Source organism: Chanodichthys erythropterus, chromosome 2, assembly GCF_024489055.1.
Source record: "Chanodichthys erythropterus isolate Z2021 chromosome 2, ASM2448905v1, whole genome shotgun sequence".
In the NCBI taxonomy this organism is placed as follows: domain Eukaryota; kingdom Metazoa; phylum Chordata; class Actinopteri; order Cypriniformes; family Xenocyprididae; genus Chanodichthys; species Chanodichthys erythropterus.
The window spans coordinates 22,737,430-22,754,338 of record NC_090222.1 but is presented as its reverse complement, the minus strand read 5'-3'; the positions used below and the strand labels follow the sequence as shown (position 1 = coordinate 22,754,338).

At 37.2% G+C, this 16,909-nt stretch overlaps 1 protein-coding gene and 1 long non-coding RNA gene across 2 annotated transcripts in view; one reads left to right on the top strand and one right to left on the bottom strand.

Annotated features, from left to right (window-relative positions):
- Positions 1–16,909, bottom strand: part of aldh5a1 (aldehyde dehydrogenase 5 family, member A1 (succinate-semialdehyde dehydrogenase)) — a 22,395-nt gene extending 5,486 nt beyond the window's left edge. The window contains exons 1-6 of the mRNA XM_067405085.1: positions 16,341–16,909; positions 13,254–13,337; positions 12,980–13,150; positions 12,765–12,881; positions 3,278–3,421; positions 3,034–3,177 (exon numbers count right to left, since the gene is read on the bottom strand). Of these exons, the coding sequence (XP_067261186.1) occupies positions 3,034–3,177; positions 3,278–3,421; positions 12,765–12,881; positions 12,980–13,150; positions 13,254–13,337; positions 16,341–16,628 (948 nt within the window). The 5' untranslated portion in view covers positions 16,629–16,909. The remainder of the gene's footprint in view (positions 1–3,033; positions 3,178–3,277; positions 3,422–12,764; positions 12,882–12,979; positions 13,151–13,253; positions 13,338–16,340) is intronic.
- LOC137033049 (uncharacterized) lies at positions 8,191–10,544 on the top strand. Its single transcript, XR_010896797.1, has 3 exons — positions 8,191–9,014; positions 9,114–9,197; positions 9,806–10,544. It is a non-coding gene; the product is annotated as an uncharacterized lncRNA (long non-coding RNA).

The following is a 16,909-nucleotide window of genomic DNA, read 5'->3' as shown; positions in this document are numbered from 1 at the left end:
GTAGTACTCAATTTAAGCTTGTAGAAATTACAGTGTAAACATCAACATTATAAAATTAAGTTAAACTACTCAACTTTTCTGATACTGGTGTTCCCATCATGCACTGGGCCTTGAATAATTAATGAGGTCAATTTTTTGCTGTTTTTCAGCTGTTTTTACACTGTTTTATCATTGCTTTTGTGGTTAGGTTTAGTAACTTAACATTTTGTGACATTTGGAGCTCATTTTCTACTCAAAATGCCACAATCACGCTCAAAAATGTTCCATCGAATGTTACCGTCATTGTGTGTTGTGTATTAAGTATTGAGGTCTCTGTGTTCAACAATAGCATTACTTTTAATGTGTAGATATGATGTCTATACAATATCTTTCGTATTATCTGCTTAGATGTTTCCAAGTAAAAGCATACACATCAACAGCATGGTTTCATTTAGTGTTATATTGTTTTGTGTAAAATGTATTGCAAGAGAGTTTTAAACTAAATAGAAATTACTCAACTTTTTACTGATAAAGTTAAAGTTACTTATAATTTTACTTATCTTAGCTAAGTAGAGTAACTTAAACCCATATTTGAAATTTACTTAAGTTTTTGCACACAAACTATTTAAGTAAAAATTAAGTAAACTTTATCTTTATTTTATATTGCATTATTGGAAGACTTCGCAAACAATGCGCTCCAGAGAGCACGTTTTCCAAGATCATGCTGATCTGCTTGGCAAGAGCTCTCTTTGCTATTATTGCGGTGTGGAAAAAACACAATCACGTGACTTTTAAAGGGAAGTTTTGTCACCATATATGGTTCATTGGAGGCGTTTCCGAATGTTAATGACCTTGAACGTGAACAAGCATGGCACTTACGCACATGTGGGATTTATCAACAATGATTGCTTACTCATGTGCGTAAGAACTGCGTGCGCACGTTTGATAAATGTGGATTTTCTTGTACTTAGGCACATTCTAAATTTCATTCGTTGGACAAAATATAGTAGGGATGTCCAGATCCGATCACGTGATCGGAAATCGGGCCCGATCATGTGGTTTCAGACTCGATTGGAATCGGACATGACCTCCCGATCAGGACTCGGATATATATGTATTAGGGGTGCAACGGTTCTCGGTAAAAAATCTAACCATACGGTTCTCCACTTACGGACCGCACTTGCACTGCGGTCCATCTCGAATGGCGACACATCTATTGGTTAATATGGTTTGTTTAAAATAGCAATGTGGAAAACAGACAGTTCAGATAATGTATGTTTCAGTCGATGGATGCACAAAACGTTACAACAACGATAAAGCTTGGACAAAACAGTCACTCTTTGTAAAATGTTAACTGCGAGTGCCGTCTGCTGTAATGTCCAGTCATTTACGCCGTCATCACCCGGGTGTTGATAGCGCGCGAGCGCAGGTGAGACCTGAACAGCACACGTTGCTGTCTGTGTTTAAACTAACTCATTTAAGCCTTGCTGATTTAAACCTTCAAGAACAAGACGCGAAAGAGAACTCGCACGCGCTGTGAGAAGATTTGTGTGCGCTCATCCGAAGCGCGCACACGCTTATTCCAGTCAGCGCGCAAATACTGAGTTCTCTTTCAAGTCTTGCGCTTCGGCGGCCAAATTCATACAAAAATTATGTCAACATGCCCGTCTTAGCGAGTATCCTAGCAAACATAGTCGGTTATGTCTTAAGTGAACGTATATTAGTCGAGAAAGACAGCGTATGTGGAACAGTATAGGTATGTACTGGATCGTGCATGGGAAAACAACTATTCCTGCTGCATGTATTTAATGTTAAATCAAACAACAAATAACAAAGAAATCACTCACTGCTCTTGACTGAATAGTTTTTGTAACTTCAATAATGATTAATCTTTATTTATTTTATACAGTAAAGATAATATGCAGTGATATTTTATATTTGATTGCTATTTGAAAACAGTTAGATACCTGAAAAACCTGAAAATCACTGTTCCTGGATCTGTTTTTTCGCTCTTATTTATTCTTTTTTATGTAGGCTATTAAGTATCGGATCGGGACTCGGTATCGGCAGATACTCAAAATCAACTGACTCGGATTTGGACTCGAGGGCAAAAAAACGTGATCGGGACATCCCTAAAATATAGAACCTTTTCTACACACTGTTGATAAATGAGGGCCCTGGTGAGTAAAGTTACACTATTTCACTTAGGGCTGTCAAATGATTAATCGCGATTAATCGCATACAAAATAAAAGTTTGAGTTTGTATAATATATGTGTGAGTAATATGTGTAAATAATATGTATATATAAATACACAAATGAATGTATATATTTAAGAGAAATATTTATGTACAATTTTTTTTATTTATTTATATATATATATAATATAAATTATATAAAAATATAAAAAAATACATATACTTGTAAATATTTCTCAAATATATACATGGATGTGTTTGTATTTATATATACATAATAATTACACACAGTACACCCATATATATTAGGCAAACTCAAACTTTTATTTTGTATGCGATTAATCGTGATTAATCGTTTGACAGCCCTAATTTCACTCATTATTTATGAAAATGGTCACTTTAATACAGATTTCTCCCTTAACTGTTTAGGTGAATCTCAAAAAGAAATGTATGGGTCATATTTCTCCCCAAAATAAACAGGAAAAAAAAATATATATATATTTTGTATAAATTAAGTATGTTTACATAGTACCATTAAGATTTTTGCATAGTGATTATTTTCATGACAATTAAGCACATTTTTCCTCACAATTCCCATTACTGTAATGTGAAAAAAATTAATTAATTTAATATGATTTTAATAAATAAAATTATAATTGAAATATTATACAAATATTCATTTAAATTATAAAGTATTTATTCATCATGTTAGCTGAAGCAGAATACTAGGCACTACCACAAGGTTACTCAATATATCAATTGTTAGGGAGAATTTCCAACAAAAATAACAGAGTAATAATTATATTGTGTATATCAAAATTACTCATACCATGATATAAGATTTAAATAACACTCACCTGGCCTGAGTTCCTAAATTTGGAAGCCATCGCTCCGGCAACGGCTTTATCAACATCAGCGCTGTCAAATACAATAAAGGGGGCGTGTCCTCCTAACTCCATGGACACCTTTTTGACTGTTCCTGCAGCATGTCTTAGCAGTATCTGCAAAAGCATTTCAAATGTTTACTTAGGCAATTACTAAATTATGGCAAACATTAATAGTCAACTGCACACATAAATGAGATGTTTGGTGGATCTTTACCTTGCCAGTGGCAGTGGAGCCAGTAAATGAGATTTTGGCCACTAGAGGGTCTGTGCAGAGCAGCTCTCCCACAGCAGGGGTCTTTTCTCTTGAGCAGGGCACCACATTAAACACCCCTGGAGGAATGCCAGCCTGAACCGACAGCTAGATAGGAATACAACAGATTATACATTCTTTTATATACATTGCCTTTCAAAAGTTTGGGGTCGATAAGATTTTTTAATGTTATTGAAAGAAATCTCTTATACTCACCAAGTCTGCATTTATTTGATTAAAAATACAGTAAAAACTAGAATATTGTGAAATATTATTACAATTTAAAATATTTTTTTTCTATTTCAATATATTTTAAAATGTAATTCATTCCTGTGATGGCAAAGCTGAATTTTCAGCAGCCATTACTCCAGTCTTGAGTGTCACAAACTTTAAAGGTGCCCTAGAACTTTTTTTTAAAAGATGTATTATAAGTCTAAGGTGTCCCCTGAATGTGTCTGTGAAGTTTCAGCTCAAAATACCCCATAGATTTTTTTTAATTCATTTTTTTAACTGCCATTTTGGGGCATCTTTAGAAATGAGCCGATTCAGGGTGTGTGGCCCTTTAATTCTCGTTCTCCACGCCCGAAGAGCTCGCGCTTGCCTTAAACAACATAAAAAAAAAGTTCAAACAGCTAATATAACCCTCAAAATGGATCTTTACAAAGTGTTCATCATGCAGCATGTCTAATCGCGTAAGTACAGTGTTTATTTTGATGTTTACATTGATTCTGAATGAGTTTGTGGCTGTGCTCCGTGGCTAACGGCTAATGCTACATTGTTGGAGAGATTTATAAAGAATGAAGTTGTTTATGCATTATACAGACTGCAAGTGTTTAAAAATGAAAATAGTGACGGCTCTTGTCTCCGTGAATACAGTAAAAAACGATGGTAACTTTAACCACATTTAACAGTACATTAACAACATGCTAACGAAACACTTAGAAAGACAATTCACAAATATCCCTAAAAATATCATGTTATCGTGAATCATGTCACTTTATTATTGCTCCATCTGCCATTTTTTGCTATTGTCCTTGCTTGCTTACCTAGTCTGATGATTCAGCTGTGCACAGATCCAGACGTTCTGCCCTTGTCTAATGCCTTTCATAATGTTGGTAACATGGGCTGGCATATGCAAATTAGGGCTGTGACGGTATGGGATTTTTCTTACCGCGGTGAAGACGCAACATATTACCACGGTTTGGCGGTTAATCGCAACCCCCCTCCCCCGACCTCCGTGGAAATATAATGACTTAAAGGGATAGTTCACCCAAAAATGAAAATTTGATGTTTATCTGCTTACCCCCAGTGCATCCAAGATGTAGGTGACTTTTTTTCTTCAGTTGAACGCAAATTATGATTTTTAACTGCAACCGCTGCCGTCTGTCAGTCAAATAATAGCAGTGATTGGGAACTTCAACTATAACAGTAAATAAAATTTGCTTAGACAAATCAAAATTAAAACCTGCGGCTTAATTAATGTCCTAAGACACGAAACGATCGGTTTGTGCGAGAAACCGAACATTATTTATATAATTTTTACCTCTAATACACCACTATGTCCAACTTCGTTCAGCTTCCTGTTAGTGAGGTCAAAAAACGCGTTGTGATGACGGAAGTGATGTCTCGCCCATATACTTCAATGAGCGCGAGACATCACTTCCGTTGTCAGAGCGCGATCAGACCTCACTAGCCGGAAGCTGAACGAAGTTGGACATAGTGGTGTATTAGAGGTAAAAAATTATATAAATACTGTTCGGTTTCTCACACAAACCGATCGTTTCGTGTGTTAGGACATCAATGTGCCGTCACGAGCCGCAGGGTTTAATTTGGATTTGTCTATGGAAGTTTTTTCGACTCTTATTGTTCAAGTTCCCAATCACTGCTATTATTTGACTGACAGACGGCAGCGGTTGCAGTTAAAAATCATAATTTGCGTTCGACTGACGAAAAAAAGTCCTCTACATCTTGGATGCCCTGGGGGTAAGCAGATAAACATCAAATTTTCATTTTTGGGTGAACTATCCCTTTAAGAACGCATGCAGCTTGTAAATGAACATGGAAATAAATTTCCATTTTCACCATTTAACAGCAAATTACCATTACTATTTTTAACTTAACAAGGCTACATTTAGTACAACATTTAAAAGTGGAACATAAAAGATGCTTTTTTTCTTATTTGGGGTTTTTCAAAGTGCAACATAAGGGAACATCATTCTTAAACTACTGGGCCGCTTAAGTGAATCGGCAAGTCCTGCTGCTTTATTTTTCGGTCTTGAAGTTAACTTAGAATTTAGACCAGCTAAAATATATTGTTAGACCAAAAATATCTTATCAATTAATTAAGTAATAAAGACATGTAATAAAGTAATAAAGAAATTTAATAAAAACAGAAAGACGTCTATTGCTTCAGCCTTATTCAAAGGCCGCAGAAACATGGATTCATTTGTTACGAATTTCAATCCATTCCACAACCAACGTTCTTGGTTTTCTTCCTATTTATTAAATATAGGCAATTGGTTGATGAAACATTGATTGAAATTAAGATACAATTTCTACCAAACGAAATTCACTTTAAAGAAAGACTTACTACAAAACAAAACTTAATGAAGTGGTCAAACTTATGTCTGACCCGCTGCATGTCTCCCCACATTGCGCATCCGTCGTGCTATTCACTTTTCATAATCAACATAGGTGACATTTAAAAAAAAAAAAAAAAAAAATATTAGGCTATAGCCCAATATTTAAATATAAATATGAAACTAAATTGGCTACATTTTTATCCCTCTGGCCGACGAATGCGCCGGCGCGTTCTGATGGAATATTTTCCTCGTGACAGCTGAAACAACTTAAAATAGGCCTTCCGTCATTTTTGGCGATAGCCTACAGATTAGTGCAAGACTACAAATGGACTATTTTTTAAAAATTGTATTTTATATTTACGCTCACAATAACAACAACACCTTGTAGGCTACTTTTGTAAAATAGATTAAATAAAAAACAGGGTGCGCTTTCAGCTGTCTCTCTGCGAGAATCTTTCTGAAACGTCTCAAAAATTAATTTAAACTCTGCGAATAACTGTACCTAAAAGAAAGAAACATCTCCATTTGATAAGAATTTTGTAGGTCTGTGTTAAATAAGAGGCGATCTATCCGCTGGAATGTGTTGTTTCTGAAATCATGGCCAGTGCTCGTTGCGGCTGTTATCCGTTCTCTTGGTGCTCCTTTGGTTTTAAATCAGCCTAAATATTTATTCCTGCTGGTATTTTAGTCTGCGATATCAACTATTAAAAAATAGGCTAGTAAATATATTCATATATCAGACAAAAATCCTTTAAATTGTAAGGTAGGCCCTATTCAGAACAGAGCAACATAAAAATCAGAATATATAAGCAGCTATAGCCTACGATTATAGAACTTTAGTTTTACATATATGCCATTATAATTTGTGTTTTTTTTTTTTTATTGTATCGAATTATAAAATAAAACGCAAATTTTAATCGGGACTGTTTTAAGCCTTTCCTTATTTTTATATTTTAGACATCCATTAATTATGGTTATGAAAGAAATAAAAAATAAATAATGCCTGGCCATCCCCATATTGAATGTGCCTTTAGAGAGAAATGCACGGATTACATAATGAAAGAGTTTCTATTTTCGATTTGAATTATTTCGTTTTAAAGTAGTAATTTAAAGCTTTCTATATATATTCGTCATGGCTGTGTGAAGCGCCCCTGTTCAAGCCAGAGACGGCAGAAAAGCACAATGTTTTGGTGATATTGTGAGTGTACACAAACAAAAGTAGACCTTTACAGTTTGGAATGACGTATTACTCTTACCTTTATGAGCAAAAATGAATGCCTATTTTAAGATGTTTCCACTGTTAAAAAAAAACTGGATAGGGCCTATCTACTTCATCCAACGCTGTTTTGTTCTTTGTTATTTTCATCTGTGAGCATTAGGGGTGTAACGATTCACTCGTTTTCTCAATGCATCGATTACAAATCCTGACGATGCATATGCATCGACCTTGAAACATGTTTTTTGAATCGTGAATCGTTTATTTCGGCCGATAATTGATGTAAAATGCTAAGAATCGGATCAATCGCGATTCAGTGCTTTAAAATATATAAACATTAAACTACTACATGCGCGAATTGATGGAGACGTTGTGCGCCGTCGTTTTGCGCCTTCCCTCACAGCTCTCCTTCACAGAGACGCGCGGCTGCACTCTTTACCGCCTCTCACTGGATTGCGCTCGCGCTCCATCCGTACCCCACAGGACGGCCACTGCTGTTCACATTTATGGCACTCCTCTATTAAGACAGCAATAGTCCTGAGTCAAACTGCTCAAGTCATTGCTAAAGCTGCCAAGTCATTGCGCGGTCACAACTGTTGAAATAAACTGCTTTTATTGCGTGGAAAAGTCAGAAATGGCTCATTGACATTATCTGAGCAGTTCCAAGGCGCGCATTTCTTGCATGGACGGAGCAAACACATAATGTAAGTCTCTAAATGCATGTCATTAAACTGAATGTGCGAGGAAACTGCTGAAATAACTACAGCATTAACAACACTGACATAAGAGCGCGTGGTTTATCAATCAGATGCGCGTTAAAGTTGCGTTCGTTACTATAGCAACAGTAGAAACCCAGCGCGTTAAGCCGCGGTCACACTAGACTTTGAACGTGCAAAATTTTTTCGGATGCTGTAACGGTTGTGATATGATGTCACGGTTTACAGCGTCTTTTTTATAAACATGAATTCAACACATAACTTAAAGCAATACATTTAAAATGTAAAAATACAGAACCTACTCGACTTTACTGCAAAAATATAATTCTTTTAATTCAGCAAAGAGGTCATGCCGTGACGAATCGATCTTCTAACTGGTCGCACGTCTTCACGTGATGCGAATTCGCAGGTCAGAGTTCACCAAACTTGAACTTGGGAACGCAGCGAAATGCGAAATTTTTCGCACGAGCTTGCGTTTCCGGTCTGACGCATTCGCATGCGTTTGAATGGAAGTCAATGGAACGAAAATTGCAGTGTGACCGCCCCTTTACTCCAAGTACAGGGGCCGGTTGCATAAACATAGACACAGTCTTAAGATAATGGCTTAGAAATAGTCTGACTAACTAAAGTCACTGAAGAAAGATCGTTGCATAAAATAAGCACACAGCAGTCTTAAGTAAGACTGTCTATATTGCATTGCTTTGTGGGAAAAATAAGACGCTGAACAACTTAAACAAAATGGCCGACAGTGGGCGCTCGTCACAATTTTCCTTCGCTGAAAATATTTGTATTTTGGAGGAATACAATGCTTCCAAATCCACTTTAATGAATAAATTTAGCGACTACAATGCCAATAGCAAAAAAAAACAAGGCGTGGACAACAATAACTGAAAAAGTTAACAGCGTAAACCCGTCTGTCTCGCGATCCGTCAAAGACGTTCAGAAACGTTTTAAAAATATGGTCCAAGAGGCAAAAAAGGAAATATTCAAGCGAAAAAACCCTGCAACAGGTGGGGGACCAAATCCTAAATTGAAAAGGACAACGGAAATGATAATTGAAATATATGGAGAGGAATCTCCGATGTTTTGGGGAATCCCCGGGGGGAGGGAGAGCGGAGTATCCGGGCGGACGTTACCTGCAGCGGGGGAGGATACCGCTGTCGCATCAGTTCCGCTTCAACAGTCTCGTGAGTAACAATGTTTCGATAGTTATTGTTTTTGCTTGATTTAAAAAAAAAAAAAACTGTACTATTGTTTTGGGTTGAGTACCAATTTTTACCGTCTAGTAGACTGCGAGGTGATTTTAACATTGGTCCCTGAAAACAATGAAGCGCCTGTGACGAGCCAGGACCAAACAACACAAAGCGAAGGTAAAGTTATGCTTACAGTCTTTAAACCGCGAGTTATAAGTTACCAAGTTAGTTAATCCTCTATTATTCCTTACAATGATGTAGTTTTTAAGTTAAAAACAGATTAACAGTGTTTAAAATAATAAGTGGACACAGATCAGGGAAAGTAGCTTGTAATGCCATTGTAACGTTAGTGCTTATGCAATCACTATTTGCTGAGGACAGTGTTTTCAGATTATAGGTTATATAATCAAAGACTACTTTTGTCAATAGGTCTATATTATTTTTTTGTCAATATAGGCTATAAAAAAAATGTAATTTGTAAAAATGCAGAACATTTTCTGTGATGGGTAGATTTAGGGTGTGGGTTATATAGTTATAACATGTTTAACTATCTATTTCTAAAAACAAAAGAAGTTTATGCAGTGTCTCCATTTAGATAGCTAAGTAAACGTGTGTGTAAAAAGTTTTTTTTTTCTAAAATTAGTGAACTACAAGTAAACTTTAGTATGTAGTAAGTAGTATGCAGTATGTAGTGCATTTTTGCAGAAGAAAAAAGTACAACAAAACTTTCTAATTTTGCTAATGTTGTTGTTTTTGTTTGTTTGTTTGTTTGTTTTTTTGTAAAGAAGATGATTTGGACAGCACCCAAATGGCACCTGTGGGACATGGCTCAGACACAGACACACAGAAAGACACTACAAGCAAGATAACCATGAACAATATACTTGAAAAGCAATATGAAATATTAACACTGGAAGAGACTAAACTAAAATTAGAAATAGAAAAACTAGAATTAGAAAAAACTAAGCTAAAGTTGGAGCTACAAAAACTTGGACATGAACTATAGATCTCAACGACCATTGTCCAAGAACTAGTCAAATAATTGTATTTAATAATTCCAGTTATTTAATTTTGAATTTACTTCTTATGTTTACATACAGAATCTTTAGATATATTTAAGAGATTTTAAGTATTTTAGTGAAAGTTAATGTAGTTGTAATTTAAAGATTATATAGTATTTCAGCTGTTTTTACTGATACTATGCATCAAATATTGTGTATTGATTCTCAATGAATAAATTATAGTATGTCCAATTCATTTAAAAGTTATCAATTCTTCCATTTTTCTCAGTCAAACTGAGAAAATGTTTTCTACAATCATTTGTCGAATGTAACGCCCAGTTCCATCTTCATCTCCTGCCTCTGCGATCTCCAAAGTGGGTTCTTCAAAAATTTGGTCATCCTCCATGTCTGGGAGTGCAAGATTTCTATTAAAAGGAAAGTGATCTTTTACTCATGTAATTTATAATCATTGGGGAATATGTAGCTAGGTGTTTTAATTACAGTTAAAAACTTATTACCTTGCCATGTTGTGCAAAACAACACATGCACAGATTATGTTGCAGACTCTTTCTGGTTTCATTTTGAGCTCTGCATGCAGACAATGAAACCTTCGTTTCAGGACTCCAAAACACCTTTCAATAACATTTCTTGTTTTGGCATGGGCTGTGTTGTACCGAGTTTGAGGCACACTGACTGGGTTCAAGAAGGGTGTTAGAAGCCAGGGTTTTAGTGGATAACCAGAGTCACCCAAGAGCACACCCTGCAATTCTCCTCTCTCAAATGCATCATGAATTTGGGAATTCACTAAAATTCTTGAGTCATGGGTTGATCCTGGCCAACGAGCGACACAGTTGAGCACTCTCAGTTTGGCATCACAAATTGCCTGCACATTAATACTGTGGTAGCCTTTCCTATTAACAAACAATGGCTCATGAGTTGAAGGTGCTTGAATCCTAATGTGTGTTCCATCAATGGCTCCTACAACATTTGGAAATCCAGCAATGTTGAAAAAATCTGCCTTCACCTTGTTCAAGGTAGAGACATCAGTCGGATAAAGTGGAAGTCTGCCTGACAGTGCATGAGCAACCCGATGAATAATTCTTGATGCTGTAGACTTATGTACCCCAATTAAGTCTGCAGCTGCATTTATAAAACATCCTGTGGCAAAGAAACGTAGAGCTAGACATACTTGTAGCAGTGGAGGGATGCTAAAATTTCTTGAAGTTTCAGGCCTCAGATGCTCCGCCAAGTCAATTGCTAGTTCTTGTATTGTATGTCTTGGAAATCTTAGTTTCTCCAGCAGTTCCTTTTCACAAAGTACTTCCAATGGGTTTGAACGGTCTTTGAAAACTCTTTCTCTTCTTATTGCCCTTTCATAAAACCAAAGATTAAAATTTGCCATATCGCAAGACAAAGTTGGGCCACTTTTGTGAATCTAGAGCATATTTTTCTTTTGACAGTTTGTTTCTATGGCAACATAGATTGTAAGAGAAAGTTAGCCAAGGGGGAACCAGTCTTACTTTTTTGTCTCAAATTAGACCAATCTAAAATTTTATGCAACCGACTTAAAAAGTAAATACCAGTCTTAAAGAAAAAAAATAGACGACTAACTTGTAAGACTAGTCTTAAATAGATTTATGCAACCGGCCCCAGGTCTCTGCAGGACATTAATGATTGATGGGCGAGGCCATAAACAGTGGGGCATTTTTGAGAGCGTTACCTGATTTGTCCAGGTCAGAGTGTGGGTAGGGTTTAGGGGTGGGGTCGGGTGAAGGGGATCGTTTTCATTGCATGATATTTAAACACCCACCAGTTTGAAAATACCCACAAATACAGATACTCCCACTTTTTTACAGATACTGCCCTTACTCTCTGACCTCCTGAAGGCTGCTGTGTAATTCGCACCCTGACTAAGACACACTGAGGGAAGAATTTCAATATCCCTTTAAATGCATATTAAAATGCAGAATCGAATCGAATTAATCGAATCGCAGCGAATTTTAATGTGAATCATCTCGAATCGAATCGTTCTGAATTTGCAAAAATCGTTATTGAATCGAATCGAACACATATGAATCGTGAATCGAATTGAATCGCCGTCTACCCAAAGATTCACAGCCCTAGTGAGCATGCTCTTGATATATGCATTTCACAATTTTGTTGAGTTTAAAACGTTTGACAAATTCGTTCTGCTCTTGCTGTTCGTTCGGCAGACACCCCCCACCACCTTGCAAAAAAAACAACAAAAAAAACACAGAGGAAATACTGCAGACGCTGCCGGGACTGAAGACAGTAAATTGGCAAACAATGACAAATTGTTTATACTTCATTTAACACACCACATGCATTCCTGTAACTTTCACTAGCAAATAATAAAAAGGAAAAAAAAAAGAAAAAAGAGTGCGGTGATGACGGTGATGACCCAAACACCGCGGTCGACATCTTATTACCGCGGTTATCGTCACAGCCCTAATGCAAATATTGGCACGTACACCCTGACTGTTACGTAACACGTTATGTTGAGATTCGCCTGTTCTTCGGAGGCCTTTTAAACAAATGAGATTTATATAAGAAGGAGGAAACAATGGAGTTTGAGACTCACTGTATGTCTTTTCCATGTACTGAACTCTTGTTATTTAACTATGCCGAGGTAAATTCAATTTTTGAATCTAAGGCACCTTTAAAACAGTAGTGTATCTACTAAAGCCTTAAGTTATATAGGCTTTAATGGAAACAGACAGACCTCAGCAAGGGCCAGAGCAGAGAGAGGAGTGTCCTCAGCCGGCTTCACCACTACAGTGCAGCCCACTGCAAGCGCTGCTCCCACCTTCCTGGTTATCATGGCACTAGGAAAATTCCACTGTAAAGAGAGAAAATTTAAAATCACACCTGGCAGTTTTAGTTTAGCTCAATGATCCTGACTGTGTTATGTTATAATAATGAAGAAGGAAGTCTCACAGGTGTAATGATGGAAGCTACTCCCACAGGCTGCTTGAGTAACAGGATCTTGCGGTCCTTGGCTGAAGGTGCAACAATATCTCCATATACACGCCTGGCCTCTTCAGAGAACCACTCCAGAAAGGAGGCAGAATATGTCATCTCTCCAATAGACTCCTTCATGGGCTTCCCCTGTAGACACATACATGTTATAACATCTCCTAATATCTGGATCCTCGTAAATGGACATGTTAAGAAGTTGTACACTGTATGTAATGTATGTCAGAATACCTACACACTCTGCTGTGATCAACTTGGCAAGATCTTCCCTGTTCTGAATGATGAGATCAAACCATTTCCGCAACAAAATGCTTCTTTCCTGCAAAGAGCATGCAACAATAGGAGAACTTCTGATTTCAATATTGAATTCAATTATAATTTTATTTATTTGCAACATAATTAAAACAGTAAAATAAATCTAATTCTAATATGCTGATTTGTTGCTCAAGAAACATTTCTTTTTAGAAATGTTGAAAACAGTTGTGCTGCTTAATATTTTTGACTCGATGTGATGTTTCTGACTTATCCAACTACAGGCCGATTTCTAACCTCCCATTCTTGGCTAAAGTTCTTGAGCGTGTTGTGGCTATTCAGTTAAATAATCACCTAGCACTGAACAGTCTCTTTGAACCTTTTCAGTCTGGGTTCAGAAGAGGGCATAGTACTGAAACCGCTTTAATTAGGGTCGTAAATGATCTTCTTATCGCGGCAGACTCCGGTGCATGCAGTATTTTGGTCTTATTAGACCTCAGTGTTGCTTTTGACATTATATGTCACTCTCTTCTCCTTGACAGGCTGGAAAACTGGTTGGGTCTTTCTGGAGCTGTCCTCAATTGGTTTCGATCTTATTTAACGACTCGTGCCCATTTCGTTGGCTTGGGTAACTACAAATCAGATACCGTGCCTGTTCGACAGGGAGTTCCTCAGGGTTCAGTATTGGGTCCAATATGATTTAACATTTATATGCTTCCACTTGGGCAGATTATCAGGAAACATGGTCTTGGGTATCACTGTTATGCGGATGATACGCAGATTTACATCACCACTAGTCCTGATGTCCATTGCTCATTAATAGCTTTGCGTGGTTGTTTAGCAGAGATCAGTATCTGGATGCAGAATAACTTCCTGAAGCTGAATGGCTCCAAAACTGAACTGATGCAGATTGGTACAGTGGCGGCTACTCGCAAGGCCGAGCAGATCAGTTTGATTGTTGATTCCAGCACGGTAATCCCCACTTCACAGGTGCGAAATCTTGGTGTCATTTTTGATCTACAATTAACATTTGAAGCACACATAAAACACATCTCTAAAACTGCATTTTTCCACCTGAGAAAAATAGCTTGACTTAGACCTTTTCTCTCTTTTGCAGACAAAGAAAGGCTTATACATGCCTTCATAACAACTAGGTTAGATTACTGTAATGCCTTGTTCTCTGGCCTTCCATCTAAATCATTGATAAAGCTTCAGTATATACAAAATTCTGCCGCTCGTGTGCTCACTCGTACTTCTCCTCGTGAACACATTACACCGGTTCTTTCACATTTACACTGGCTTCCCATAAATGCGAGAATTGATTTTAAAATTCTTATGTTAACATACAAGGCACTTCATGGGACTGCACCTGAGTATCTTTGTGATCTCATCAGTCCGTCATCTCATCAGACAGGCTGTCTTTCTCTAATGAATTGTATTGCTTTTGTTGTTTTTGTTTTATTCTTTTACTGTAGCGCTTTGGGTTTAAGAAAAGCGCATTACAAATAAAATGTATTATTATTATTATTATTTTGTGGGACCTGATATTTTTTTCAGGATTTTTTGATGAATAGAAAGTTCAAAAGCATAGCATTGACATAGAACATCTCTGTAACAATGTAAAAGCATTTATGTCACTTTTATTCAATTTAATGAATAAAAGTCTTAATGGAACACTATAGCACTATGTAATTAGCATAGAAGGCCGCGGCCATCTTAGCTGCGCGTCACCGCCTATTTTTTTACAGTCTATGGTCACCGCACGTCACTCCCGGATAACTGAAAATGGGCAAAGAGGCGGGGAGGTGGTTTGAGCTGATATGATTGGTTGCTGAAACCACGCCCGTCTAGCCTGACGTGACCATGTTAGCAGGCAAAGGAGCTATCTATCTATCTTAGATAAAATATTAATGAAGATAAGTTTTATCATCAGAACGTTCTAAAGGTTTACTGTCAATCTACGGTGTTTTTTAAGATATAGATCCTCCAACACCAGTAGTGTTGGGTGTGCAAATAACAACATGGAAAATCAAATGGGACTTTATAATGAAATAGAGATCGCGAGATGAATCCAATCTGTGGCACTTGGGTAAAATATGAGTGTCCATTGCAAAAAAAAAAAAAAAAAAAACATGTCACATTTCTTAATGATCTGCTCTGTCATCGTTCTTCAAGGAAGGATGCAATCTAAACAGCCTTTATGTTGTAAAACTGTATACGATCGTATCTAACAAATGAGCCTGTGTCCAAAGTATATTTTTTTCAAAATAGTGCAGCAGTTTTAGATATAATATCCAAGCAGTGCTGTCGGGTTTCCTCCCGCCATTGTCATTGTAGTAAATCTCACAACCAAAACTTTCAACATGTGTTCTGTTTCTTCCGCATGCATGCCATAGACTGTAAAAGATGCATGCACATCTACACAGACACATATCAGTCTCGAATATTATGCAGCAAGCCATATTTTATAAATGTATAAAATAATCGAGAAAAAAAAACGGCTGAGATGCCAAATTCAGCGGCAGCTGAGGTAAAGTGACAGCTCACCGAAAGAAGCGCAATCTACCTGTCACTCAAGTGACCACGCCCTTAATTATGCAGAACTTTAAGGCTTAATATAATTTAAACGGATAAGTTATAAAAAAAAAAAACAACCCCCCTCAGAGTTGTCATGAAGGGCAAAAATAGCAGTATAGACCAAAACCACAATTTGAACCAACTTGTAAACATGTTTTTTTCTGCTATAAACTTGGCCAATTTAACATGGGACTCTATGAGATTCTGCTCTTTTGGAGCCTGTCCCTAGCGGCCAGTCGATGAATCGCAGTTTGCCGCTTGTTAATTAGCATAGACTGTGGTAATTAGACGTAAATTATGCAAGATTTTCGTTTTTTTTCCCCTTCCTGTTTATTTTCGGGAGAAATATGACCTGTTTTTAAGGGAGAAAAATATGTTGAACTGAAGTAAACATTTTTCCTAAATAATGAGTGAAAAGTGGGTTGTAGTATACTCTCATTTTTTCAAGCACCTTTGAGTACCATGTAAACACCATCATGTATATTCAGATCACCTTGGCTGTATGACTCTTCCACAGGTGAAACGCTTTGTATGCAGCATTGACAGCGTCTTGAGCTTCCTTTGTACCGCAGTCCGACACCTTCGCGATTTCTTCTCCAGTGGCTGGATCTAACACGGGGAATGTGGATGCAGCGGACACCCAGCGCCCATCTATGAAGCCTTCAGTCCGCAGGAGCTGCGCTGACACATCGAGGCTGTACGGCCGCTGCAACATGTTGGGTAGGCCAGAGAACACCTGCCGAAGAATACATCGACCTCCTGAGAGATACAAACTGGCCATGGTAAAAACTGACAGGTCTAAAAACACCTCTGTCTGGTTTGTCTGCAGGTTGAGTCGTGCAAGTCTAAAATCAAGCTCAATCCAGTCTAAAAGGGCGGTCGCTTTAAACACGTGATTACATGCGCTTGTAACAGAATTTCCTTATTTACTTTATGCTATCGACTGATTTAATATGTATAGCAGAAAAATCCAGCTGTTAATTTCCACTCTTAACTCTTAAAATGCTAAAGACGGAGTATTAAAAATGAATAATAAGGCATGTTGCATAACTATGCTTATCA